Source organism: Neofelis nebulosa, chromosome 9 (assembly GCF_028018385.1).
Source record: "Neofelis nebulosa isolate mNeoNeb1 chromosome 9, mNeoNeb1.pri, whole genome shotgun sequence".
Classification (NCBI taxonomy): Eukaryota; Metazoa; Chordata; class Mammalia; order Carnivora; family Felidae; genus Neofelis; species Neofelis nebulosa.
The window spans coordinates 126,814,935-126,841,923 of NC_080790.1; the positions used below are offsets into that span (position 1 = coordinate 126,814,935).

At 42.6% G+C, this 26,989-nt stretch overlaps 1 protein-coding gene and 1 long non-coding RNA gene across 4 annotated transcripts in view; one reads left to right on the forward strand and one right to left on the reverse strand.

The window, feature by feature from the left end:
• Positions 1-18,106, reverse strand: part of NCOA5 (nuclear receptor coactivator 5) — a 31,632-nt gene extending 13,526 nt beyond the window's left edge. For 2 of the 3 annotated variants that reach the window (XM_058685822.1, XM_058685824.1), the window contains exons 1-2: positions 17,964-18,106; positions 4,804-4,870 (exon numbers count right to left, since the gene is read on the reverse strand). In XM_058685822.1, coding sequence (XP_058541805.1) covers positions 4,804-4,841 — 38 coding nt within the window. In that variant the 5' untranslated portion in view covers positions 4,842-4,870; positions 17,964-18,106. The remainder of the gene's footprint in view (positions 1-4,803; positions 4,871-17,963) is intronic. The other variant, XM_058685823.1, reaches the window with a different exon arrangement.
• Positions 18,107-18,119: 13 nt separating this feature from the next.
• Positions 18,120-22,782, forward strand: LOC131485868 (uncharacterized). The gene is made up of 2 exons (XR_009249046.1): positions 18,120-18,511; positions 22,482-22,782. It is a non-coding gene; the product is annotated as an uncharacterized LOC131485868 (long non-coding RNA).
• Positions 22,783-26,989: the final 4,207 nt, after the last annotated feature.

Below are 26,989 nucleotides of genomic sequence, written 5' to 3' on the forward strand. Positions count from 1 at the left end.
CACAAACTGAAGGCAGATGACAAACACTACTAAAACTGTTATAAATTTCTCATCTATTCAGCTGGGAAAAAAAGCCAAGTGCTCTTTGCCTTGAGAGAAATATCATCATATCATTTGGAAACACGTGACAGGGAAGGGAAGGGTGGGTGAAGGGAAAATCCATGGCTCAGGTGGCAAGTGATGTGCTTCCGGAAGAAGTGCTTCTCTTCCTGGGGACTAAAGAGGTGCGCAGAGCACTAGGCGTTTGAGAGCCTACAGAGTAAGAACGACAAATGACCACCTTGGAAGAGCACGATGGACTGTGAGCTTTTCTTCCTCCAGAGAATGAAACCTCAAGCCCAGGATGGTGTTCTTTGTCCTTGGCTCCACAGAACATTCCGGAGAAAGACCTCTGTCCTTTTTTGTTGGCATCTCCGTTCCGCCTTTCTGTTCAATGGAATATTTTCCTTGGGAGGGCCAGTTTTTTGTTTACTCCTGAAAAAAAATTCTCCAATAGCTCTTGGTACTTCTGTTCTGTCACAGATACTGTCCACAAATATCATGATCTAAATGGCTGGCTGCTGTGTGATGTTGATCCCCCACCACGATGGCTCCGTGCTACTGAGAAACGGAGACAACAGACTTGTGTGGAATTTTGCCATTAGGTGACAGCAGGATATGGGGTGCAATGAGGTATCACACCTCACAGATCCGAATTTTGTTAAGTGTCCACGCTTCTCCCTAGGAAGCACACTGGTGATTTTCTCAAGCACAAATATGACTTTTCTGTCGGTAGAGGTGGCACTTGCTCTGAGAATCGACGGCTGTTCGTTAAGTGTTAGTGCCCGGTATCTTAACTTGTGAGGCTCACCTAGAGCTAGCGCGGTCTCATACCCAAGAGCAAGTGGTCATCAGAGGAATCAGCGCCGTGGATATGCAGAAATCACCTTGGGCCACGTAAGAAAACTGTCTACGGCTAGGGTATTTCTGAGGAACCGATCTTGGACCACCTTCACCAAAGAGGCACCAGGCCTAACATCCTCAACAAATACGTGGGAAAAATTCTCTGCAGAGCTTTTGATGTACACAAATTAGTTCTATTTGCTCTTTTTTACGCCAGGCAGGAAGATTTAGGAAATACGGCGTCTCATTTGGAGGTCACATCTGTGTCGGGGTATGCTCCCAAGACCTGGATTGCCAGGGTGTTGAGCTGAAGATGGAAACGGAGAACATCTGAGGTACAGTCAGAATCACGGTCCAGTCTTTAAAGAAGGTAAAGGCCAGCGCCTAGTACCAAAGCTAGACAACTTACGTGGTAACTAAGCAATGTGCTCAAGAGTCCAATGAGGCGGTCCAAGGGCTAAATGATGCGAATTCAGGCCGAAATTGGATCCGGAGCAGGGATCCCTGATGCAGCCATTCTGTGCTTGGCCGGACCAATACTGTTAGAACTACACACTGACAGCTGGAGTCATTAGGGAGGCACATTACTGAACAGAGAGCAATGCCAGCAGAACTGTGGCTCACGGAGACATTTGAAGAGGTGACAATCCTGTGAAAACTCCCAAAGATACGGAGGTGTTTTGACACTCAAGGTTAACGTCCAGCAAAACAAGGTGTTACGAAGGTCTTGCCAGCATGCTTAGAAACTATTTTGTCAAAAGTAGCAACACCGAAGACATAAAAGTACAACTTAAGGGAAATATTTGCCACAAATACATGCCCCCCCCCCCCCGAAACATTGCATTCCCTACGGCAGGGGACACACAAATGATTAGGGTTGCCAAATGAAGGTAGTTTGGCTGTTGTCAAGAGACTGGAATTACTTCAAGGCTTTGACTGGAAGTATGCACCCAAAGAGTGATATCTAGTGTTCACCCTTGAAGAAATGATTAGATTCTTCCAGGCTCACTAGTCATCCATCTTGCCTACTTATTCCATTTTATTTCTGCCCTCTTGGTACACCTTAAGAGACAATACATGATCAGTACGATGATCAAAATGTTAGTATTCTGTTTTGAATATTCAATTTTTCTGGCTTTAGAGTTTCTTTATTAAAAAAATGTTTTTTAATGTGTATTTATTATTGAGAGAGACAGCATGAGCATGGGAGGGGCAGAGAGAGGGGCAGACACAGAATCTGAAGCAGGCTCCAGGCTCTGAGCTGTTAGCACAGAGTCCGACACAGGGCTCGAAATCACCAACTGTGAGATCATGACCTGAGCCAAGGTCAGACGCTTAACCGACTGAGCCGCCCGGGCACCCCTGGCTTTAGAGTTTTTACATTTTTATTCTTAAAGGTAAAAAACTGGGACTCTCTGCTCAGGTTTGAGATGGGGCTCAGAATAGATTTTATTAAATGCGAACATCTTTCTTCCTTGAACTTTATTAATAAGCATGACAGTATGATACTTCATCACGTTAAATAACATGCTGAGGAACCCAGTTAGGGACACAGCACCAAGGGGGAAGACTGACTTTTGATGGAAATTGAATTAGTCTAGCTGTGCCTCCTAATGATTGTAAAAAAAAAAAAAAAAAAAAAAAAAGCAGGAAGCTACTGTCCTATCTGTATCCCAAATAATCTCATTTTAGAAACTGTTAGGAAGGGGGGATTTTAAAAGGATCATATGTATGTATCTAGTAGGGAGAACGTTTTAAAAGGCCCCCTCTAACGTTGTTTGTATATTATTAAAAAAAGAAGAAAAGCATACAGGTGTTTTTTCGATTACAGATGAAATTACAGAGTGGCATTTTAAGTTGGGATGAAATTAATCTTTTTAACTTAATGTCCTGGCAATAGCTATACCGGATTCCAAGCAGAGGAGATGGTTATTTCCCCAACACTACCAATGTTTGTTGAATACCTATAATCAATTGGAAATATTAAAAGCAGTTGGTTAAGTGTCATTAACAGGATGACATAAATCTACTACTCTGTGTTTTGCAATGTGCCTTGGTTTTTTGTTGTTATTTTGGTCTGTTTTTTGTTTTCTTTTTTTGCCTGAAAAAACACACAGATATTATCTAGAGATTATAAGTATTGTGGGGGAAAGAAAGAGTGGAGAGGATTTTACTAGTGGAGTCAGGGTCTACATAGTTACCAATTTCATACTCCTTCTGGTAAGCTACCTAGTCCAGAAACACACACATCAGAGCTCCTTGGAAAGTGGACACACACTGTTATCTCCTTTTAAGCCACTTGGCAACCACAGCTTCCAACGGAAGCCCCATATTTCTGACTGTTAGTTAGATGCAAACTCTCAGCCCTCTGTAGTCCATGTTTACTGGGGCAATGAGGAGCACAGATGGGACTGCCCAACATCTCCAGTATGGTCTGATGCAGCATAATGGAAGCAGACATCATACGGAACTGCTGCAGTTCTGCAGGATTCATTTAAGTTCTTCAGGATGCTCACACATACCCACAAAATCAACCAACACAGTATTTACCTGCAAGCTACAGGCATCCCTTATGGTGTTAAAGACAACAGACATAATGCCAACGTATATGCTCACTTCTGCAGTGAGACTAATGGAGGGCCAGGGCACCCACGTGGCAGCTATAGTGTAGCTATAGTTGTGGTGTCAGATTCAACTCCTCTGCACCGGCAGAGTGCTCAAAGAATCCAACTGAGATCACCACCTTGCTGCTACAATCTGCTTGAACTCTGCCGAGCAGTCGTGTATAATCTATTCCTGCTAGTTTAGAAAATACCCATCCTTCACATCTAAGTGGGACGATATACACCAAACATACAGCAGCCATTCTTTCCTGTAAGTGGGCAACAAAATATAGGTGTCTCAAAGGACAGCTGTATGTTATGTGTGAGTTGGGTATGTCCCGGGTGACCTGTGGAGCTCCTAGTACATTGCAGACTAGGATTCACTGTACTCAGCAGTGTTCAGTTCATTATAGGAAACGTAGTCTATCATGGTATATAGTTTAGGTGTATAGTTTATTGTGGGAAATTGGTACTTTTACTTAGAGGAAAAAGCAAAATCCATACTGAGTATTCATTTGGGCCATGAAGAGACGCCAGATATGAAATACAGCATATCTGCCTGCAATCCACACAAAAGTGCACACACTGCATCTGCTAGTTTGGAGACTGTATCTTTGATGTAAATGGCAACATTAATAAAACCCTTCTTTGAGAGAAGGGGCCAATTTAATGCATATCTCAAGGGTATACGTCAGGACAACCTCTTTTGTATATATTAGCAGAAAGAATATATTAGGGAAATGCCTTTTATTTCCAGAAAAGCTAAGAAAAAGGGAGACTTTTGAGAGCTGGAGTGTTTTTTGCCCTTTTTTATTTCCCCTCGAACAGTAACCCAAGCATGCGAGCAAACAGGGGATCTGCAGCACAGGCACAGCAGCAATCTCTCAAGCAGCACTTTCCGTAAACCTGGGTTAACATCTGGACCGGCAGCCATGTGGAATGAAGAGTCGAATCTCTGATGCCCGCTGCAGCGCAGCAAAGCACACACCAACGACCCCGGGGCACTCCTCCTGCTGTGGAGGCTCCCATTGACACGTGAGCTGGGGACAGAGAGGTTTATCCTCTTCCAATTGCCTGCAACTCATGTTGCAGGCTGAACTTGCTGGGTTTGTCACCGAAAACACAAAGCTTCTCTGCATCTCCTGATGTATGTTTAAAAAAAGCAGCAAGGCCTTTCACACAAGGTTCATGTTCTTATTGTTTGCTTGAGCGTTTCTGATTTGTTGGGGGGAAGAAAAGACCCTTGATGTACGAAGTTGGGCTTAACTCCCCAGAGCCCAACTCTCCCAAGGTAACTCACTGCTTCAGGGTACTTTACCTTCGTGTGGGGCTGGGTCTTGATGGAGCCGTATTCATATTTCTTCTTTCCGCTGCCTTATTAATATCTGAAAAGAATAATCAACCCATCTGTTCAATGCTACGGAATAAAAACAAAATCATCAGCACATTTCAAATGAAAGCAACAACAAAAAAACTACAATGACAACCAGATGGTGTAAGAAAATCCATTCAGCAGACACACTGTCACTTAGGCAATTTTTATTAAGTCACGGCAGTACATTGTCACGGTTTCGTAAGGAACGTCCCTCAGTTTTCTAGCTAACACAGTTTGCATAAAACGGGTTATGTCAATGCTTTAACACTCTGCCAAGTCACAAACTTAACAACTGCCCCTTCCAAAAGGGGAAACGGTTGTCTTCTAAACTCTTGGAGAGCCAGCTCTAAGATTCTTTTTTGAGGGAAGGAGAGTGGGAGAAAGAGAAGGAGAGAGTTTAAAAAAAAAAAAAAAAAGAACAAAGGCAAATAATTCCACTTTATGTGACAAAGAAGTAACAACTGGACCCTGCTGTCTTAAAACTTCCAATATCCCATGAAGCAGGCCTACTTTTAATGTGCCCTGTGTTGCATTCCATTAGATAGAATCTTCCAGAATGACATGTAGGAAATTAAATTTCTTCCTAAACAAAGTATATTATATGTTAACATCTATAGCCCTCACAGATAAGTAGCTAAGAATAAGAATTGGCATTTGGTATAATAGGGTTAGATAACAAAACACTTCACATAAGAAGTTTTCATTAGAGAAGACTGGCATTTACAACTAGGTAAGGGAGAACAGTGGAATCGTACAAACTTACTTAGAAAAGCCAATTTGTGCAGTTAAAGCCTGCTTGCTAAATACAAATCTGCTTTGCAAAAATGAAGTGAATAATACAAACACCATGTATAAGAAAGAATTGATGAAGTATCTAAAGAAATGTACCCATCTATGTCCAAAGATAACACAGACCAATTTTTATATGACTTAAAAATGAATAAATTCATTCATAATTTCATTCTTTAGTTGAATGAAGAAATAAAACTGTGTCCTGCTATGGTGTAGTTTTGTTCCTCTTGTTCCATGTTAAGTGATTAGTAGTGTATCTAATGACATTAAGTGGTATTAAGCACTCACATAATTAGAGTGCTTTAAAATTGTAATTATGTATTTAAAAAATTCCAACCAGAGTCCTATGGTGTGAGAGACTATAACCAAAAGTTTAAGAGGTCTGGCACAGACTTTACACCGCTATGTTGTCAACTTCTGAGTTCCTGTTCAAGTGAGAACGATCTTCACTTCCATTTTAAGTCAGAGTTTCTATTATGTCTAGAAGAATGACTTTTGATAAATTGAAGGTAACATAAATTTAAACAGTAAGAGAAGCACAGTCCACCCTAAACTGCCTCTCACATTTTCAATTAAGCAGACCCAAGCTATCATCCAGCTATATATCCAAGAGAAATGAAAACATGTGTCCACACAAAGACTTACATGCAAACTTTCATAGTAGCATTATACATAATAACATATTCAAAACTGGAAACATTTCAAATGTCGGTCAACTGGTGAATGGATAATCAAAATGTGTTATATCTATAAAATGGAATACTACTCAACAACAGAAATAAATGAACTACTAATAAAAAAAAATCAGAAAATAATATCTATATAGGACTTGGTCTATAATCTCTGATCATGGCTTTGGTATGGCAAGTGGCACTTTCACAATTTACAACCCTCAAAGTTAACGAACATCTGAATTACACATTATATAATGATAGGCCTTACAGGGAACACCTAACTCTCTTCTATGTAATTGTGAAGAATATCAGTTCAGGTTTAGAAGGGCCTACTGACCTAGTCTGCTCTTTAATATGGAGTGACTATGATTCAGAGAGAAATGTAATCTCTTTGATTGTTGAGGTAGTTTTCAGAGTATCTCTGGAATACACTGAGGGTGGTGGTGGTGGTGTAAAGATTTCTTCTAAATAAACACTGTAACTCCCAGTAGGATTCTATATATTATTAATTGGTTGTGAATAAAGAAAACTCACCTAAACATTGATTGACTTGAACATTGATTATGTTAGAGTACAGAACACAGGGTACTATTTTAGTAGGGAAGTTTCTATCAATGCCATATAATTTGCCCATATGATATGAAAAGGACTATTACATTGTGTAATTATATCCTGTTCTGTGAGCACCTACATATAGAACTGCGGAGACCAAAGCAGTCATGTATGACATACCTCTGGGGCAAAACTGGTTCCAGTTAGACTGAAGGAGGTAAATATTTTACTTTGAAGTTAGTGAAAAGTTTTTGTAATTATTTGAAATATTATTTAAAATTCAAGATTAATTTATCTTTTTGTTTTTTACTTATTTTTATTTTTTAGAGAGAGCACATGCACAAGCGGGGGAGAAGCGCATGGGGAGAGAGAGAATCTTAAGTAGGCTCCATGCTCAGTGTGGAGCCTGATGCAGGGCTCAATCCCACAACCCCAGGATCATGACCCGAGCTGACATCAAGAGTTGGACGGACGCTCAACCTACTGAGCCACCCAGGCATCCCAAGATTATTGTATCTTTAAATGATTTTGATTGCAATTTGCCTCCTCATCGAATAGTCTAAAGCAATTATACTTTGATCGTGTGACTTATGTTTCTTCTGCAAAAAAGAGAACTCTCAGACCATTTTCTTTTTTCCCTTACGCCAAGTGTTTGTTTATTCATAGCTATTTAAGAGTTCTTTATACTTCCATCTTGGATGAGTTATAGAGAAAATGAGACCTGGAAATTTCTGATAGTTTCAGTGCCACCCAAGAGGGCTGCTCAGGTTACAGGAGAGCTGGGGGGCAGGTTTCAGTGAGAGTTATGAAAACAAAACTATCGTCACCACCAATCCCAATACACAAAACATCCTAACACATGGTCACCCAGAACTTTTGGAAAACCTATGAGTTCAGAAATACAGGAAGAATAGAGAAGCTACAAAAGTACAAATAACTTCAGGGAGCTGATCAGACAGTATAGCAAAGATTTAAAAAGTCAAGGGAAAAAAACCCTTGCCCCGTTTTTGTTTTGTTTTTTTTTTTTTTTTACAATTTTTTGTTATACAACTTAATAACCCATCAACTGGGAGGCTGGAGGTTCATTTGAACAAGTTTCTCTCTGAAAATGCAAATACTGGGACTGGGAAAGAGGGCTTTTGTATTAATTAGCTGAATCAGATTATTTTCTTCCTACATCCTTTCAGAGACATATAGTCCTATGCCAAGGAAATAGAAATGACATTAATGTAAAGGGAAAGAAAAAAAAGAAGGAAAGACAATTTGGGCACCTTTCTGGACATTAGGTAGGGAACAATAATGGGAGAAAATGTAACCAACAAGAGGGTAGTGGAAACTTTAAGGCTTCTTTCTCCTCCTGCTCTATCTCATTCTGGCCAAATGCCTGTAAGATCAAAAGTCAGTCTCTTAGCGCCTCTTTCACCTTGGCCTGGTTGGTACCTCTATACTTTGTTAACTAGACTAGCAATGTGAGCACCACTGGAAATCACCATCACTACGAGGTACCTTGGCCTGAATATTTTCTGAGGTACCTTGGTCTGAATATTTTTTTTTTTTAATTTTTTTTTTTAACGTTTATTTATTTTTGAGACAGAGAGAGACAGAGCGTGAACAGGGGAGGGGCAGAGAGAGAGGGAGACAGAGAATCCGAAACAGGCTCCAGGCTCTGAGCTGTCAGCACAGAGCCCGACGCGAGGCTCGAACTCACAGACCGCGAGATCATGACCTGAGCCGAAGTCAGACACTTAACCGACCGAGCCACCCAGGCGCCCCGGCCTGAATATTTTTTAAGTGGTTTTCTGAAAATGGTTAAAAGCACTTTTCAGGTAAGGATTTTTAGATAAGAAAAATAACACCAACTGAAGGGATCTACATAAAAGGAAAAAATTAGAAAATAATCTAGAAAACATGATGTCACAGAGGAAGTGGCAGAGCTGTTTTAAGTCACAAAAGACTGGGTTAAAGAACTTTCAAAGAACAACACAATGCCTAATGTACAATTTTATTTATGCTAGACAAGGTTCACACAATGGTTTTTGTATAATGCTATAAATAAAAATGCATGTTTCATTCACAGCACCAAGAGCTGCTCTGCTCTTTTTATTAAAAATTTTTTTAATGTTTTTTTTTTTTTTTTTTTTTTTTTTTTGAGAGAGAGAGAGAAGGAATGTAAGGAGGGGCAGAGAAAGAGGGAGACACAGAATCCAAGGCGGGCTGTAGGCTCTGAGCTGTCAGCACAGAGACTGATGCAGGGCTCAAACCTATGAAGCGCAAGATCATGACCTGAGCAGAAGTCAAATGCTCAACTGACTGAGCCACCCAGGTGCCCCTTTAATTGTACTATCATAAAATCAATTCCTTTCAACTTAAAACCAATTAATTTTTTTTTTTTAATTTCTGAGACAGAGAGAGAGAGACAGACAGACAGACAGACAGACAGTGAGAGCAGGGGAGGGACAGAGAGAGGGAGACACAGAATCCAAAGACAGGCTCCAGGCTCTGAGCTGTCCGCACAGAGCCCAACGTGGGGCTCGAACCCATGAACTGTGAGATCATGACCTGAGCCAAAGTCGGACGCTTAACTGACTGAATCACCCAGGTGCCCCTTACAATCAATTTTTATCACAAGCTATCACAATGGAAAAACCATAAAGACTATGCTGAATAAGTGCAGTATGAATCGCTGCACTTAGTGACACTACCACCATTGGCTGTTGAAAGAATCCAGAAGCCTATACAATTTTGTCAAGTGATACAAATGAAATAAAATCCTCCAAAGCCTTAGCTGAAACCACCTAAAAATCAGTTACTACTAAATTGAAAATATGTGATTATAAAGATAATGCCACTTGGAAAATCACACTGACAATAAAGTGGTTACCACACATTAAACGCCCCAAATCGGGAGAGGAAAGGACAGCACTTCTCCTTTAATTTTTTTTTTTTCAACATTTTTTAAAATTTATTTTTGGGAGAGAGAGAGACAGAGCATGAACGGGGGAGGGGCAGAGAGAGAGGGAGACACAGAATCGGAAACAGGCTCCAGGCTCCGATCCATCAGCCCAGAGCCTGACGAGGGGCTCGAACTCACGGACCGCGAGATCGTGACCTGGCTGAAGTCGGACGCTTAACCGACTGCGCCACCCAGGCGCCCCACTTCTCCTTTAAACTATACTTGTGAAGATGACGTTGACGGTGTAACATCAGGAATATTATAACCAGTTATACTATAATGAGTTAAGGATAAGAGAATGCTCTGCTTGTGGTTTCTAAATCAACCCTTTAAGCTCACTTTAAAAACTATGCATTCCCTCTTATTTGATTATCTCCTTCATTCTCTAATTAAAATAATTATTCTATCTTTAACTGTATTAGATTATTATTCCTCAGTATAGGAACGGGGGAAACAATGATAACTTATATTTACAGAACCCTGACTCTGTCCCAGAGTCTGAACTAAGAACATTATGTGCATTACCTCATTCAATCCTTTCTACAACTCTTGGAGTTAAGTACTATTATGATCTCTATTTTGTGAATGAGAAAATTTGAAGTTTAGAGAAATTAAATGACTTATCTTAGGTCACATGATCATCAGGAGACAGAGCTAGGATTCAAATCTAGGTCTGTCGGACACCAAAGTGCTTAAACATTATGCTATGCTGCCCCAACAGGGAGTGGAAAGACAGGGTTTCCATTATGAACACTTGCTAAGACTCCCGGATCAAACTGATAGAACCTGGAAAAGGCCCAGTCTATGCTAGTCGCTCCAATGTTTAAGTACCCCAGACACCCACCTATCACCTCAAACCAGTGTTGGTCCTTGAACAATGCAGGGGTTAGGGGCACTGAGCCCCAAGGACCCCAAAAACTTAACAATAGCCTATTGGTAACCAGAAGCCTTACCGATAATATAAACAGTTGATGAACACATATTTTTGTATGTTATATGTATTATATAATGTATTCGTACCATAAAGTATGCTAGAGAAGAGAAGATGTTATGAAAGAAATCATTTACAGTACCAAAAAAAATTTTGCACATAAGAAGCCACACAGTTCAAACCCATGTTGTTCAAGGGTCAACTGTACAATGTTTCTGGCTTTGCTACTGATATTCTATTCACTTCAACACTTCAGACAAACATTCTCTATCAACATTTAATTTCCTACCCTTTTTACTTCTTTTCAGGAAAGAACACTTGCCTGGGATCAGCATATCAGAGTTCTAGTTCTACTTGGCGTGTGTGTGGGATGTGGTTAGTCAAGTCATTTGACTTCTCTGAATCTGATGAAGTGGATATTCCACCTGTGTTGGTTATGTTGCTTCAAGGAGAACATCAGCTAAGAGAAAAAAACTCACTAATTTGGATTCACAAAGATTGAGCTAATCTAAACTAGGAAAATAGTCTGAGCTACAAAAAATTTCAAGTATAGGTTTATTTAACACAGGTAGAATTTCAACTAAACTGTACAAGTAGAGATCCTTATAGAACTAAATTAATAAACTGGATAGTTCATCACCAGCACACCAAATGCATCTAGGCCTACTATGCACTATGTACTATGCCTTAGACATATGGAAATAAAAAGGGTAAAGTCTCTGCTTTAAAGGAGTTCGCTGCTTAATAAAGGAGAGCAGGACACATACAGATAATCATAATATAATCTAAAATGGGTTTATAGCAGAGATAATAAAGGCCTAACTCTGTGTACATGGGTGTCGCAGGGGAGAGGAACAGGACAGAGAGGAGACTGGAAAGAGTAAGGGGCAGGGATGGCCTAAAAGTAACATTTAAACTGAGTCCTGGAAGATGAATAGGAGTTTACCAGAAAGAGAGAAGTCATTTGGCACGTGCAAAAGTGAAGGAAGGGAGTGAAGAACATAATTAGAAATACTATAGGAAGTTTAGTGTAGGGAATAGGGGGATAAGAGGAAGAAAAGAGGAATTACAGATGCAAGCCAGAATCGGAAAAAGGTCACAAAAAACTTTGTTACTGAAAAGCAAGAGATTGGTGGCAAGAGGGCCTATAGAAATTGAGCTACCATAAAAGAGTCTCAATGAAGCCAAACTAATGAAGGCTTACTGTATGTATGTTATCTAAAAGGGGGGGGGGGCGGGCAAGAGTATTTAAACCTCAGACCTTAAAAATATTGCCTATTCAGGTACGAGACAAATATTTAAAAGGTTATCTTCAGTAAAGGGATATAAAATAAACTGAGGGCCAGAGCCAGTAATTAATAGCTAACAAAAATGAGTTAAACCCACCGTTCAGGAAGAAAACGGACAACCAAGCACCCTTCCTTAGTTTTCTTCTAATATCTTTTAAAAAATTTAATGTGGTAAAAAACACACAATATACAATTTATCATATTAACTATTATTTTCTTAAAAAGCAAGCTCTACACCCAACATGAGGGCTGAACTAAGGATCAAAAGTAGCAGGTTCTACTGACTGAGCCAGCTAGGCCCCCCTCATATTAACTATTTTTAAGTGAGCATATTAAGTTTATTCACACTGTTGTACAACAGATCTCCAGAACTTTTTCATCTCATAAAACTGCAACTCCTTATATCCAGTAAACAATTCCCCATCCCCCCTCTCCGCATTTATATACATACACATTTTTTCACTCTTCACCCTGCACTCCTTTACTGAAGATGTATCATCACCACCTGAGAAGATAGTTAAACACATTTTCAGGCCCCATCGCAAACTTTTAGAATCTGAGGATGAAGCCTAGGAATCTGTATTTGAACAAGCTTCTCAGGTGATTCTTGGCAGGTATTTGAGAACTATATTCTGTTTATCCCTTTAGCTTATGTACAACATATACTTAGATCCTCCATGTAGAAACCTCTTCAAACTCCTGTATTCAAGGGGTAATAACCCATGAACATAATCTGTTACAAAGAAAATGTCATGACAATGGTTAAAATCTGTCAAAGTACAACCGCTGAAAACAGTAAACATAATCACATAGCTATCCCCAAAGGAAATGGAATCATCAACCCAAGTTTCCATAGTACTAAAGATAGTATCCAATTATAAGGTCTGTGCCCCTGCTCCCCAAGGAGGAGTGTGCACCAACACCTTCTCTTCGATTTCATCTGACCATTTTAAAAAGTACCCTGAAAACTTACGCGTCTTTTCCCTATTACCTAGTTATGAAATAGCAAGAAAAATATTAACCACTGAGCTTGCCACTTTTTGATAGCATATTATCCACTTCTTTGGCTAATAAATGGCAAACTAGCAACTAAAGTTTTCTCTAAATTCTGCCAACTAGACTTGTTGGTATTGGTTTGCTGGCAGGGGCTGAAACTCCTGCTTCTTCTGAGGCAATTGGTTTTCATATCTAAATGCATCTCTCTGCAAGAAGAGAAAAATGGTCACACACAGAATTTCATATCCACACCGCTAAAAGCAAAGTGGAGCAAACCTAAATTTAATAAGCAGACCATGGAATCTTGGTAAGTCTGCTGTCTTTGTTCACATGAAAGTGAAATCATCCTACTGATGTGAATGGAAGGAATTATAATATTGAAAACTGCACAGATATTCTAACTATTGCTATTACCTCTAGTCCAGACTATCAAGCCAAAAAAACATTTTAAATTACAGTTTTGCTTAAAATGTATAACCAACCATAAACCAGAGTTGTTAACTCCTATTAGTAATCTGAGATACGAACAGATTAGTACTAGAATCTACTTCAAACTTCTATTTCCAGTGAAAACTCATTTTCTAAAGCCTAAATCAGAGGTCCTCAAACCTTTAATGTACGTAACAACCGCAGGGGTGGGTTCTCAAAGGCAGATTCTGTAGCCCCCAGAGCCCCTCCAGAGACTGTTCAGTTAGCGGGGGAGGGGGTGGCGAGCTGCATCCACGGATATGCATTTCCAACTAGCTGTTCTAGTGACTCTGATGCTGTCCTACTATAACTTTTCCAAAAAAAGGTTCAGTTCATAATCTTAAGTTTTTGTACTGAACGGAATCATGTTTTTCTTAGTTTTTCTTTTTGATATCAAGAATAATTTCCAAAGAGAGATTTAAAAATAAATTTCTTGTATCATCTCTGATGCTAACTAAATACATGTTATTATTATCTCAATCTCCAACTGCATAATTAAGTATATCCACTTAAGGCCAAATTACTCATAATTCAAAGTTCTCCAAAGCTTGCCCACTAACTGTAGGATCAACCTAATCTTCAGTAATTCAATCATTCTAGATCCAAACCAGGGAACCACTCAAGATATTTTATAGAGATAAAGGTATAAGACTGCTTTATAAATGTTCTCCAATGCAACCTAAGTTTTCCTGATCTTTCCCTAAAGTTGTCGGTCTTTAGGCAGGTCAGTAATAATGTTGTTTTGAATTGAAATAAAGGGAAAAGAGTCTTATGGTGTGCCAAAGTGCTGATTCTTTGAAGAGAATTATTTTCTTAACAAAAAAGTAATTCGTCCAGCTGACCTATTATCTCTTATTTTTTTAGTGATAGCATAAAGAATGAAAATGGCCATCCCTATAAATATTCATATCTGGTGGTAATAAAACCACCATTTAAAAAGCAGCAGGCATGCTGGTATTATATATTTAGCTGTCAGTATACTTCATATTTCCCTAATGTGCTGCTGCTTCAGACAGTGGCCTTACCCTGATCCTTTCATTAACACTTCTCATTAATGAAAGTGGAATAGAGGGTAATTTTCTGTTGGTCACTGCCCTTTTAACTTCTTGAGAGTTTGACTCTGCTTAAGCCAAACAGTCTACACAAATGCCTACGCTGTTGACAGGACAAATCTTTTGGCACAAAAAAAGCTGACTGAGCTTTAGAAGCACTTGTCTCAAAGACACACGGTAATCGTTAGTAAACCACAAGGTATAGAGAAGAAACTGTGGCAGAAAGAGTAGTCAGGTTTGGGAGAACACTAGGACCCGAGATGTTTGTAGGAGGATAGCAAGAGAAAGGCACCAATGATACTCTCCTCTCTTGGACATCTATAGTGCACATGTTTAGCATATTAAAGCCTCTGAGAAGTTCTAGAGTAAGGACACCTCTTTATCTCAAAATTTCCCAATTTTGCTTGACCACAAAATCTTTTATCTTCAACAATACCTTCAATATGTTCTACTAAGTATGGGATTCGGGCAAGAAATCGAACCTGAGTCATTGTTTCCTCATACGCAAAGAAGATACGACACCAGCCTACCCATCTCACAAGATTGGTGGGAACAAACGGGTTGGTATTGTAGACCTGCTTTGTAAATCGCACGTGCTGCTGGTTGTATGCCATCATTACCATTGAGAGCAATAGCGAGTTTAGGAACAGACCTCTCATTCTCTACGCGGGGAGTCAAAAACAAAGAAGCCACGGTAGTTGAAGGGAATATTACATACATTTCCTCCAGAGGTTACAACTGGATTCCAGTAATGCTCACAGCAGTAACAAGCCATACAAAAGCACTGCCATCTGCAGGCCACAGGGATGGAATGCTTCAACGGTTCTTAAGAATGAAGTTTCAAGGCACCAGGCACTCCTGTTCAGCGCACGCCTGTAGCCTCCGCAACGGACTTAGCTTTCGAGCACAGGGAGACCGAGGCTCCTTTTGCTGAAGTTCTCAAACTGACTTGAGTAAGAAGTTCTCATGTCTTCTCTACACAGGACCAACGCTGAGAAATGTTGAAAAAAATCGCTCTGGCCTTCTGTAAGTGCTACGTTGTGCTCATACCAAAGTAACCCCAAGGAGTATGGATTTTTTTTTTTTTTTTTTTACACAGCCCTTGAGGAAACACTTTAATGATCCGAACAGACTTTTTTGACTTTCCTTTCAATGAATTAGAGTAAATCTGCTCTCTCACACATTAAGTTTATGAACAGACTACAAACAGAACAGGCTGTTTACATAAGTTAACCGGTCAATGCCTCCCTTTCTTTGGAGAACGTAATTAGCTTTATTCAGCAATTCACCAATATGACCTAGCAAATCAAAAGGAGCTCCTAATGCCTTCCTTTTTTTTTTTTTTTTTTAAATGTTTTATTTATTTTTGAGAGAGACAGAGACAGAATGCGAGTGGGTTAGGGGCAGAGAGAGAGGGGGACCCAGAATCCGAAGCAGGTTCCAGGCTCTGAGCGGTCAGCACAGAGCCCGACGCGGGGCTCGAACCCACGGACCGTGAGACCATGACCTGAGCCGAAGTCGGACGCTCAACCGACTGAGCCACCCAGGCGCCCCTAAAGTATATTCATTTTTGAGAGAGCACGTGAGTGGGGGAGGGGCGGAGGGAGAGCCCGATGCGGGGCTTGAACTCACAGACTGCGAGGTCGTGACCTGAGCCGAAGTCGGACGCTCAACCCACTGGGCCACCCAGGCGCCCCAGCCTAATGCCTTCCTTAAACGTATGGTGTTTACCTGCCCTGTAACATTGCACAACCTGCACCTAGGAAACATTTTTCCACGGGGCCTTGAAATACGGTTTCTCCGGCACGTTCTACAAGGAAAATTACTGTTTCTATGTTTCAGGTTAAAAGATCGTGCCAGAGGTTTCAAAGAGCATCTGGAAGGTGACAAGAGGAGCTGAAAGAAACACAAAGAAACCAGAATACAGGAAGAAACATGTTAAATAGCCACGGGATCTCCAATACCCACAGTGCAAAAGCTTGGGTTTTACGGGTTGGAAAAAGGCAACACGAAAGTTGGTTTTCACACCCAGACCGACTCACACAGAAAACATTACGTCTACAGTCGTCAAAAGCCCAAACGGCTCCGTCGTCGGGTGCAGAAAAAGGGTCAGGAGGCTACGACACCACAACGCAACGAGAAAACGGAGGCGGCACACCCCGCGCGCTCGAGCCGACGCTTCGTGCAATTCCGTGGGACTGCCACTCGTAGGTCAACACCGACAACAGTTCGCAACGAGAAAGCTTCTCATGTTACCACCCCCGAAGATCCTGGGGGGCGTTTCACGGAATCCGCTATGCTTCAGAGAGAAATCCCGTGCACAGAGCGAAAGCCAGGACCGCAATGAACCCCACACTCGTAGGGCAGCGTTTCCCAAAGCGTGGAACGCACAATAATTTCAGCAGGAACAAGGACGCGCTGTTTATTTTAATAGACAGGTATTTATTATTATTTTTTTTTATGAGCATTGGAAAAATAACTGGCTTTCCATCATACGGTTTGGGATTTACGTTTCCACCTTAAACAAATGTATTTAAGGAGGAGGAAAATAGAGGCAGTTCAAAGGAAAAAATTAACATTTGGGAAATAAACAGCAGTACAGATGGTACACGGACGTAGAGGTGCAACGCGAGAGACTGAAATCTGGGAAGCGCCGTCTTAAAAAAAAAAAAAAAAAAAAAAAAAAAAAAAAAAAAAAAAAAAAGCTCCTGGCGGGTAGTCTGGAGCGGAGTGCCCTGGGTCACACTTGGGGCGTTGGCTCTGTCGCTAATTTCCGCGAGAACCTCGGGCACAGATTCTTTCCCCGTCCTTTGGGGCCGGGGTCCGCGTTACAAAATGGGTGGGGGCGTCACACGACACGGAGGCGCCTCGAGGATGCTGTCAAGGGGCGGCGAGGAGGCGGCGACAGGGACCAGCGCTCGGTTCGCCGCCCGGCGCTGCACGCCCCGTAGAACGCCCGGAGAGGCGGGCCGCCTCGCTCCGAGTTCGAATCCCGCCTGCGCCACCGACTCGCTGAGGACCCGCAGGCGAGCGACTTCACCGTTTCGAGAAAGGGGCGCGGGGTGTGCAGCCCTACCCTACAGAGAAGCTCGGAGGACTACGGTCGGCGGTTCGCGCACAGAGAGGCGGCCGCGGTGCGGCGCCGCCCGGACCGGAGCCCCCCACGGGCCGCCCGGGCCGGCCGGGCCTGGGCTTGACGGGAGCCAGAGGCCGCGCCCCGCACCGGGCATGCGCAGCTCCGCGCGCACCCGGAGAGAAGCCGAAGCCGAGGCCGCGGCCGCGGCCGCGCGTCGAGCGGGCCCTCTCGCCTCAGCCTCCCCATCCGGCCCCGGCCCCCTCAACCGTCGGCCGCAAGCCCCACGCCTCGGCAGACGGCCACCGCTTCCCGGCACTCACCGCTACCAGCGCGGCGGGCTCTCGGCCGCTCCTTCGCCTCAGGCCCGCCCCTGCCGCCTCCACCTCAGCCCACCTGCCCGCCGTAGGACAAAGGCGCCACCAACCGACCGGCGCGGGCACGAGACAATGGCGGCCGGGGCGGAGAGTGGGGGCAGAGGGCGCGCACGCAGCGGCAGGCGCGGCAATGTCGCAAGAGCGCGCGGGTTTACGGCAGGGCTGAGTTGGGCGTCGATCTCCTTAGCAATGAGAGAGAGGAAGTAGCTATGGGGCGGCGGTTGAGAACGCTAGGGGTTGCCTAGTAACGGCGTCCCCAGCTAAGGATGGGTCCCAGGCCTGGTTCCCTGATCCCAAGAGGCGCCTTTCTTCTAGTCTTCGGAGCGTCTTCCTTCCATTCTAACTGTGGAAACGGCTCACTTAAATCCTGAAATACTTTATTTAGTTTTTCATAAAACGAAACAAAACCCGAAACACCTTTAGATATGTGTATTGGAGAGTAGCGTACAGACTCCTGCAACCTCCGGATCTCAAGGAACAAAGACAGCAGAGAGGTAGAGAAAATGTTTTATTTAAATTCACATTTAAATAGGCAGTGTACCCTATTAGTTTCGCTGGCAAGAGGCAGCTTCTGGTGATAGAGTCACAGGTTCTTTTTGAGTTCTTTCTTCCTGGAATATTTATTCAACGTCAAAAAAAAAATTCACGGAATGTAGGTGCTGACTGTGAAGCATGTAAAATGTTGTATCGTTCATTTAACTCCCAGAATAATTTGTCGGAGGGAATGGAGTTTGCTCACATGATTGTAAATATTATAATCACAGCTATTACTATATGAATCAGGTAGGCTTTTTTATTAGTTAGGAAATGCTTCACACCCTGTGGGGGTCTAGTTTTTCTCCTTGTGAACAGTGCATGCCAAGCAAACACGGTGGCTGTGGAATTTGAACGCTATGGGAAGTCAGATTTCTCTGACAACCACTCATTTGCTCATCCCTTCACTCATTTGCTCATTGAATGTTTACTATACACTTACTAGGTGGCCCTATGCTTTATTAGACACCTACTTTCAAAGCACTATCATGAGCAAATGCAGACCCATGTCTGCTATCTTGGAGATTATTGCCTAGTGGAAAGAGAAAATAGGTGAATTATCACACTTGAGTGTGTAATTACAGGTAAATGCTTGAAGGAAAGAAACAGGGATGCATTGTATTGTCTAGTTTTTCTCACCTGTGACAAATGCAGGGTGTGCCTGATGCCTATGGACAAATACACTTGGTCTTTAGATCTTTAATAATTCAAAATTCATCATGGCTCATTTTCTTCATCTGTAAAATAAGGATAAGAATAGCACGTGCCTCTGGGGCGCCTGGATGGCTTACTCGGTTAAGCGTCCAACTTCAACCAGGGTGGTGATCTTGCGGTCGGTGAGTTCGAGCCCCGTATCGAGCTCTGTGCTGACAGCTCAGAGCCTGGAGCCTGCTAAGGAATCTGCGTCTCCTGGTGTCTCTGCTCCTCCTCCACTCACACTCTGTCTCTCTCAAAAATAAATAAACAAAAAAATTAAAAAAGAATAGCACGTGCCTCATAAAGTCAGTGTGAAGTTAAATTAGGTAGTAAGTATCATACACAAAGCTCTTAGATTCATGCTTAGCTCATCGTGCAGGCTCATCAGCTCATAGATTTCTTATGATCCCACGGTTTGTGTCTTTCTATAGATTTGTTTGTGTTCACAGTTTGTGAGACATCCCTAGAAAACAGTGGCCCTTGGGTTTTCATCGGCTACTCTGTTCACAGGTGGAATAAATAGAATAAATGTCACTGGGAGTTGATCAACGAGTCCTTGTTCCCCAGGACACTGGAGTGGGAGTGGAGGGGACTTTGTTGTGATATTAAGTTCCTGGTGAACCCCAACAAGAGCTAATAGCTCCTCAGAGCAAGATTCTGTCAACAAAGTGGATCAAAATGGGACTATCCCCACTCAACAAGTTCTGTTGTATGTTGAAAGGAGTGGCTCAGGGAACTATGGAATAGCCGCTCTAAGACTCCTCTCAGCCATCAGGGAGACCAGTGTCTATGACACAGCCATCAATGTCAGTACCGTTTTGTACAGCTGTGGAAGTCAAGAGTAATGACCTCTGAAGGGTGTCCATGTCCTAATCTCTGGAGCCTGTGAATGTATCCCCTTACGTGACAACAGGTGTTTTGCAGATGTCATTAGGTTAAGGATCTTGAGATTGGAAGATGATTCTGAATTACCCAGGTGGGCCCAATATCATCACCAGGGTCCTTATAAGAGGGGAGTAGGCGGTCAGAGTCAGAGATGTGATAATGGAAGCAGGGGGTAGTGAGGGAGAGAGAGAGAGAGAGAGAGAGAGAGAGAGAGAGAGAGAGAGAGACAAGATGTTACTACACTACTGGCTTTGAAGGTGGAGGATGGGGCCTTGAGACAAGGAATGCAGGAGGCCTCTAGAAGCTGGAAAAGGCAAGAAAACAGATTTATCCCTAGAAGCTCTAGAAGGAACACAGCCTTGCTGACTCATTTTTAACTTTTGACTTTCCTCCCTTCAGAAAACTTAATAAATATATATTTTCCTTTTCTAATGTTACCATGGTTTATCTTTCCCCTTTTAATAATTTAATCTGATTAACATTGATTTTGATGTATGCTGTCACATCATACATTATGTGTTATTTTTGATTCCAAATTAGATTCCTTCTTTCCCCAAGCTATTGCAACACCAAATAACAGCTCCAAACCATTTTTGTATCTCTTCTCTATCATATAGCACTTTTTATAGGAGGATTAAATTCAGGGCTCCTCATTGATTCTGTAATATCTCTTTCTTTTGGAGACAATTCACAGAGTTTCAATTATTATTACTCTAGATAGCACATATTTAGTTGTTTTGTTTCCAGAGCCAAGTGAAATATACTTACGAAAGTGTTTAAAGAGCAGGTAATGTTTAAAGAGAGAAAATGTTTAAAGAGCAGGTAAATAAATCTTTTATGCTACTCAGATTGCCAGGGCAATCTGATTAATCCCTCCCTTCACATGAAATTCTGAAAGGATCCATCTCTAAATTTGCCTTCATATGTTGGGGTATAGAAATACAATATAAGTATAATAATTATAAAAATGGTTAAGGATGATGTCAGAGTAGGACAGTTCGGTCAAGTCCTGGCTCATTGTTTCCTGGAGATTCTGGTTCAGTGAGTCTAGGGTAGAATAGTTAACAATAACAACAGCAACAACAACAAAACTCTCCTCCCAGGTGTACACACCATGGGGCTTGGTGATTACAGAGATAACATACCTTAAAGGCATTTACCATGTTTCAGGGTCTCTCACAAATTACTCACACTGAGAATGAGAGTTGGAACTGGATAACTGGCTGAGTCAGTAGAGGCAGAATCTGAAGGATGAATGTTCCAGATTCAAAACTTAATGATGTAAAGCAAAAGCATTTTATTCTTGTTCATAGTTTCTGGGGCCCAGGAATTCAGGAAGGGCTTGGTTGAGTGGTTGTGGCTCTGAGTTAGACAGTAGCTGCAGCTGGAACAGCAGTGGGGGCTGGAGGAGCTGGAGGCTGGCTGGACGTCTTTCTCTCCCCACATAGTCTCTGGGTCTTTCCATGTAGGCTCTGCATGGGCTACTTTGGGCTTCCTCATAGCATGGTGATCTCAGAGCAGTTATGCTGCTTACATGGTGCTCAGGGCCCTGGGAGAGTGGCTGAAAGAACCAGGCAGGAGCTGTATTGCCTTCTGTGACATAGCCTCAGAAGTCATATAGCCTCATAATGCTTGTCATATTCAAGGCCCTCCACTCTATGGGAGGAATAGCAAGGACTCGCTGGGAGGAGAGCCTGTGGGTGGAAGATGAAGTTATGGCCACCTTTAGGGAATACAGTTGGCCACAGAGTTATCCCTCGTCCCCATATCCAGTGCACCAGATCCTTCCCCCTAACGTTTCTCGAATGGGTCCGCCATGACCACCACCTAGTTCAAGCTGTCAGCACTCCTAGCTTGCACCTCTTTGCTTATCTCCAAACTAGGCTCCTTGCTTTCACCTTTTCTTCTCTCCAGTTCTTTCTCTTCTATAGCTAGAATATTTTTATACAACAAATCTATTGTCACTCCCCACTGTCCTTGGGATAGTGATAAAGCTGGTCCCGATGATCTGGAACTTTGCCATTCAGACTCACATTCTGCCACTGTCTCCCTTGTTTTCCAACCTGCAACCCCATTGGTATCATTTCAGGCTCTACATTCACCACATTCTTTCCACCTCAGGGCCTTTGTACCTCCTGTTGCCTCCGCTTAAATACTCTCCCAACCCTTTTCCTGCATCACCATCCTCCCTCCTCCCTTCTCTGCCACCTCTTTAATTAATTCTATTCATCCTTAAGGTTGTGAAAGTAATTAAAGGGAAACCTCACTTAGAGTGGAGTTGGGAAGCTCTCAAGGGGAAGCTCTCACTCACAAACTTTCCAGCGCAGATCCTTTTGCTTTCCTGGGCAGGAAGAAATTCACTGGACTACCCCAACAGGAAGAAGAAAGATTTCCTCCTTGCCCAGCAACAGCCCAGCCAATGAGAAACTGCCACCACTCAGCCAATGAGAAACCGTTACTACCCTGAACTCCTGCTTTGCTCCAAGGGAATTTTGTTCAGAGCAGCCCCCTCCAACGTCCTCCTTTCGCTGCACGGAGTAATGTTCCCCCATTTTGTTCTCCGGACTCGCCCTCGGTTTACCATAGCTAGCGTGTCCCAAATAAATTCCTCTGCAATTCCCAAATAAACTCATTTTTTTTTTTGGTAAAATAACTGGCTATTTTATTTTTAAGGTTAATAAAATTTTCTTTAAATCGTCCTCCCCCTCTCCACTAGAATAGAGAGACAGTATAGCCTGGTAGCTAGGATCACGGACCATGGATTCAGACCACTTGAGTACGAATTCTGGCTCTACCAATCTACTCACTGTGTGACTTAGGGCATGTTGCCTAACCTCTCTGTGCCTCAGTTTTCTCCTTTGTAAAACAGAGATAGTAATAGGATCTATCTATCTAAAAGGATTATTGTGAATGTTCAAACCCACATATGTAAGTCAACATCTGCAAAACACTTAGAACACTTAGGGGGCACCTGCCCGGGTGGGTCAGTCAGTTAAGCGTCCAACTCTTGATCTCAGCTCAAGTCTTGATCTCAGAGTCCTGAGTTCCAGTCCTGCATTGGGCTCCATGTTGGGCGTGAAGCCTATTTAAAAAAAAAACCCACGAAAAACACTTGGCACACTTAGTGCTTGTCATGGACTGCACAATAAGCATTAAGCTGGTCGTGGTTTGTCAGCCTGTTGCCCACTCGTGTAGAACTGTGCACTTCTGTCTTGAAATTACTCTTCCAACCAGAGGCCATTTAATGGGATGTGAGGAGAATTTGGGGAGTACCTCCTAATCTGTGACTTTGGACCCACAGCTGAGGATAAAGGGGTGCTAGATATTTTATAAAGCAGAGGCTTTAACCCGGGGTTCATGAACTTGGATGGGAAAAACCTGCTTCTTTACTTTCATTTACCTCTGACTAAAATGAAGCCTTTCTATCTTCCCTTCTTTCTCTTTCTTTCTTTCTTTCTTTCTTTCTTTTTTCTTTCTTTCTTTCTTTCTTTCTTTCTTTCTTTCTTTCTTTCTTTCTTTCTTTCTTTCTTATTTCTTTCTTTCAAGAGCATAAACAGGGGAGAGGGGAAGAAGGAGAGAGAGGGAGAGAGAGAAGGAATCTTAAGCAGTTTCCATGCTCAGCACGGGGCCCAATGGGAGCTCAATCCCACAACCCTGGGATCATGACCTAAGCCAAAATCAAGAATCGGATGCTCAACCAGCTGAGCCACCCAGGTGCCCCAAAGCGTTTCTTTCACTTATGAATGCAAGCAACAAACCGTGATACTGTCAGAGCCTGCTACACTGTCTCCAGTAGAAATCACAGATATTTCATATCACATTACAATTATTGCAGATGTCTTGAATTATTGTTTGCACTCATCACTGCTTTGAAATTATGGAAATTTTAGACTCGCCACTAGATCTTATTATGTAATCCATTAATGAAGATGCTCAGTGCTACATCACAGATTTGTCTTTTTACTATTTTGATGACTGTATTTCAATATACACAATTGGTTTTCTTTGTACCTCTATTTATTATATTTTATGCATTTAGAAATGTTTTTCTAAAAAGGGTCCAGAGGCTTCTCCATATGGTCAGAGGACTTCACAACACACACACACACACACACACACACACACACACACACACACACGAGAATCCTGCTCTAAAGAAAGTAGTTAATACCTGGGATGAGAAGCTCTCCTTAGGGCATTCTAAGAGGTGAGCACTTTCTTTGAGTCAGCACTCTCTGAGGACTCTCTCTCTCTCCCTCTCTCTCTCTCTCTCTCTCTCTCTCTCTATATATATATATATATATATATATATATATATATATATATATATCTCCTTATTTAATCCTCCCAGCATTTTAAGAGGTAGGCATTATTACTATCCCTGGGATGTAGGGAAGAAAATTGAAGCTTGGGTAATTGGGTAAATTACCTACGGTCACAGAGCAGTGCACCAGTGGTCGAGTTCATGCTTTTAATGCCTCCAACATCCTGCTTTCCATATAAATCTAGTCCTCCCACTATCCTGCAAAGCAATTCTCCCATTCTTCCATTTTGCAGATGGGGAAACTGAGTCTCAAAGAGAATAAGTTATTTTTCCTCGCAGTTAAGCAACACAGGATTCAAACCCACATCTGTCAGGCTCCAAAGCGCACGTGCTCCACTGTGCTCTGCAGAGCGAATTCAAGGTGCCGTGCAAATGTAGCCTGGGAGAGCTGACAGTTTATCAGATATATGACTCAGGTAGACCTTTCTATGCCATCCATCAGGATTAGACGGTTTGGAAAGAAATGACTGCTTTTACTGCTCATGCTGTGGGGTTACAGAGCAACGCGGGGCGCGTCTTCATGGATGTGAAATACACACTGGCATTTGGGAAACTCCATTAGCCACTATTGTCTAGACAGAGAGTTAAAAGTGGGAAGCCGGAGATGTAAGAATACACAAGTAGGGAGTTCTGTGTCGGCCTCACACTGAAACAGAAAGAACCATGATTTTGAAACCATTAAAGATGAAGTTGGTGAGGATCAAAGTGGTCTTGTGACCTGTAAATCTAATGAAATGAAAATGAGGTAATGGTATGTTTTATAACTATTGAGGGTCTGAGAAGCTGGAAATTATCTTGGCGTGAATACCATAAGGGAACAGGGAACAATGGAAGCCATCTAGAAAAGGATCTTTATTCAGCTTTATTTATAGCAGGTATTCATCTGGTCTTTCAATACGGGGACCACAAAGGGGCTTGTCTCACCTTGCTGGGTGTATGAAAGCACAAGGCTTGTCACAGTCCCTTCTGCTTCCTCTCATAGAGCCCAGCCTGTACCAAGGAGGGAAAGGCAGAGGGTGCCTTGAGGGGGGTGCTGAATGGCTGGTGCTGTGGGAGAAGGCAGAAGAGCAGAGAGAAGAGGAGGGGAGAAGAAAAGAACTTAGAGGACTCTTCCTGTCATTGCCCAACCCCCATTCTCTAGACCTGAGCTGTCTAACTAGCGATGTGTGACGATTTACATTTATTAAGAGTAAATGGAATTAAATACCCACGGCCTTAGCTGTGTTAAGTATATTCCAAGTTAATAGGCACATAGAGCTTAGCTAGCCGCTCTCACATTCGATACAGATCTGGAGTGTTGGCATCAGCACAGAAGGTTCTGTTGGACAGTGTTGATAAATACCCAATTCCTCCCATGAGTCTAGGAGTATTCAAAGTCCAGGACGAGTGGAACCCGATGGCTGTAACATCCCTGGTCAACGGGAAGGTAGAGGATTAGAGTCTTCTGAAATGGCACACGCGTCCCACATTCCGTATAACCTTAGGTGAGCTACCTGTACTCTCTAGGATGCAGTTTTGTCCTGTTTCTAATATTAATGATTAATAACATTTTTTACTGGATATTACAAGAAAAATACATAATTAATTAATCCTCATAACAACCGTGTGAGCTATTAGGTCCATTTTACAGAGGAGAAACCAGAGATTAAAGATGTACTCGGAGGGAGGGGTGGGTGGGTGATGGGTATTGAGGAGGGCACCTGTTGGGATGAGCACTGGGTGTTGTATGGAAACCAGTTTGACAATAAATTTCATAATAAAAAAATAAAGATGTACTCAAGGGGGCGCCTGGGTGGCTCAGTTGGTTAAGCATCTGAGTCTTGATTTCCGTTCGGGTCATGATCTCACGGGTTCACGAGATTGAACCCTGCGTCAGGCTCTGTGCTGACAGTGTGGAGCCTGCTTGGGATTGTCTCTCCCCCTCTCTCTCTGCCCCTCCACTCGTGCTCTCTCTCTCTCTCTCTCAAAAATAAATAAATAAAAAAGAAAAAGGAAAGAGTGTACTCAAGTCCACAGTCAGGAGCAGAAGAAGGCTTTGCACCCAGGCCTCTGACTTCAGAGGCCGCATTTCTGTTCATCATCTACACAGTCTCCTCCTGCTAGTTTCTCATCTGCAAACCAAGAGGTCTTACGTAGTTGGAAGTCTCGCAGAAACAGAAACTGAGATGAGGATTTGAGTGCAAGTAATTTGGAAGGTGACCCCACGAAGCATCAGTGGAGGTGTGGGGAAGTGAAACAGGGAGGGAAGGAAGCCATTACGGGCTAGGTTCATGTGCTGATTGTGCCGTGGACAACTGGGGGTTAATCTTCACGGGGCGGTAGTGTAGAACACACACCGCTGAGTTATCCCACTCGAGGGAGGAGGGAACTGGGGTACTCACTCGCTGACTCTTTGTCTGTCATTGGTAGAAGGCCGCTCCCAGGGGCATTCCCCCAGGCACTTCTGTCCTGCCCCCTTCAAGGGCTAAATATGCTCAGGCGGCCTTAAAAGGCCCTTCAGGAGAAGGTCACAGGTGCTTGAAGGAGGGACAGG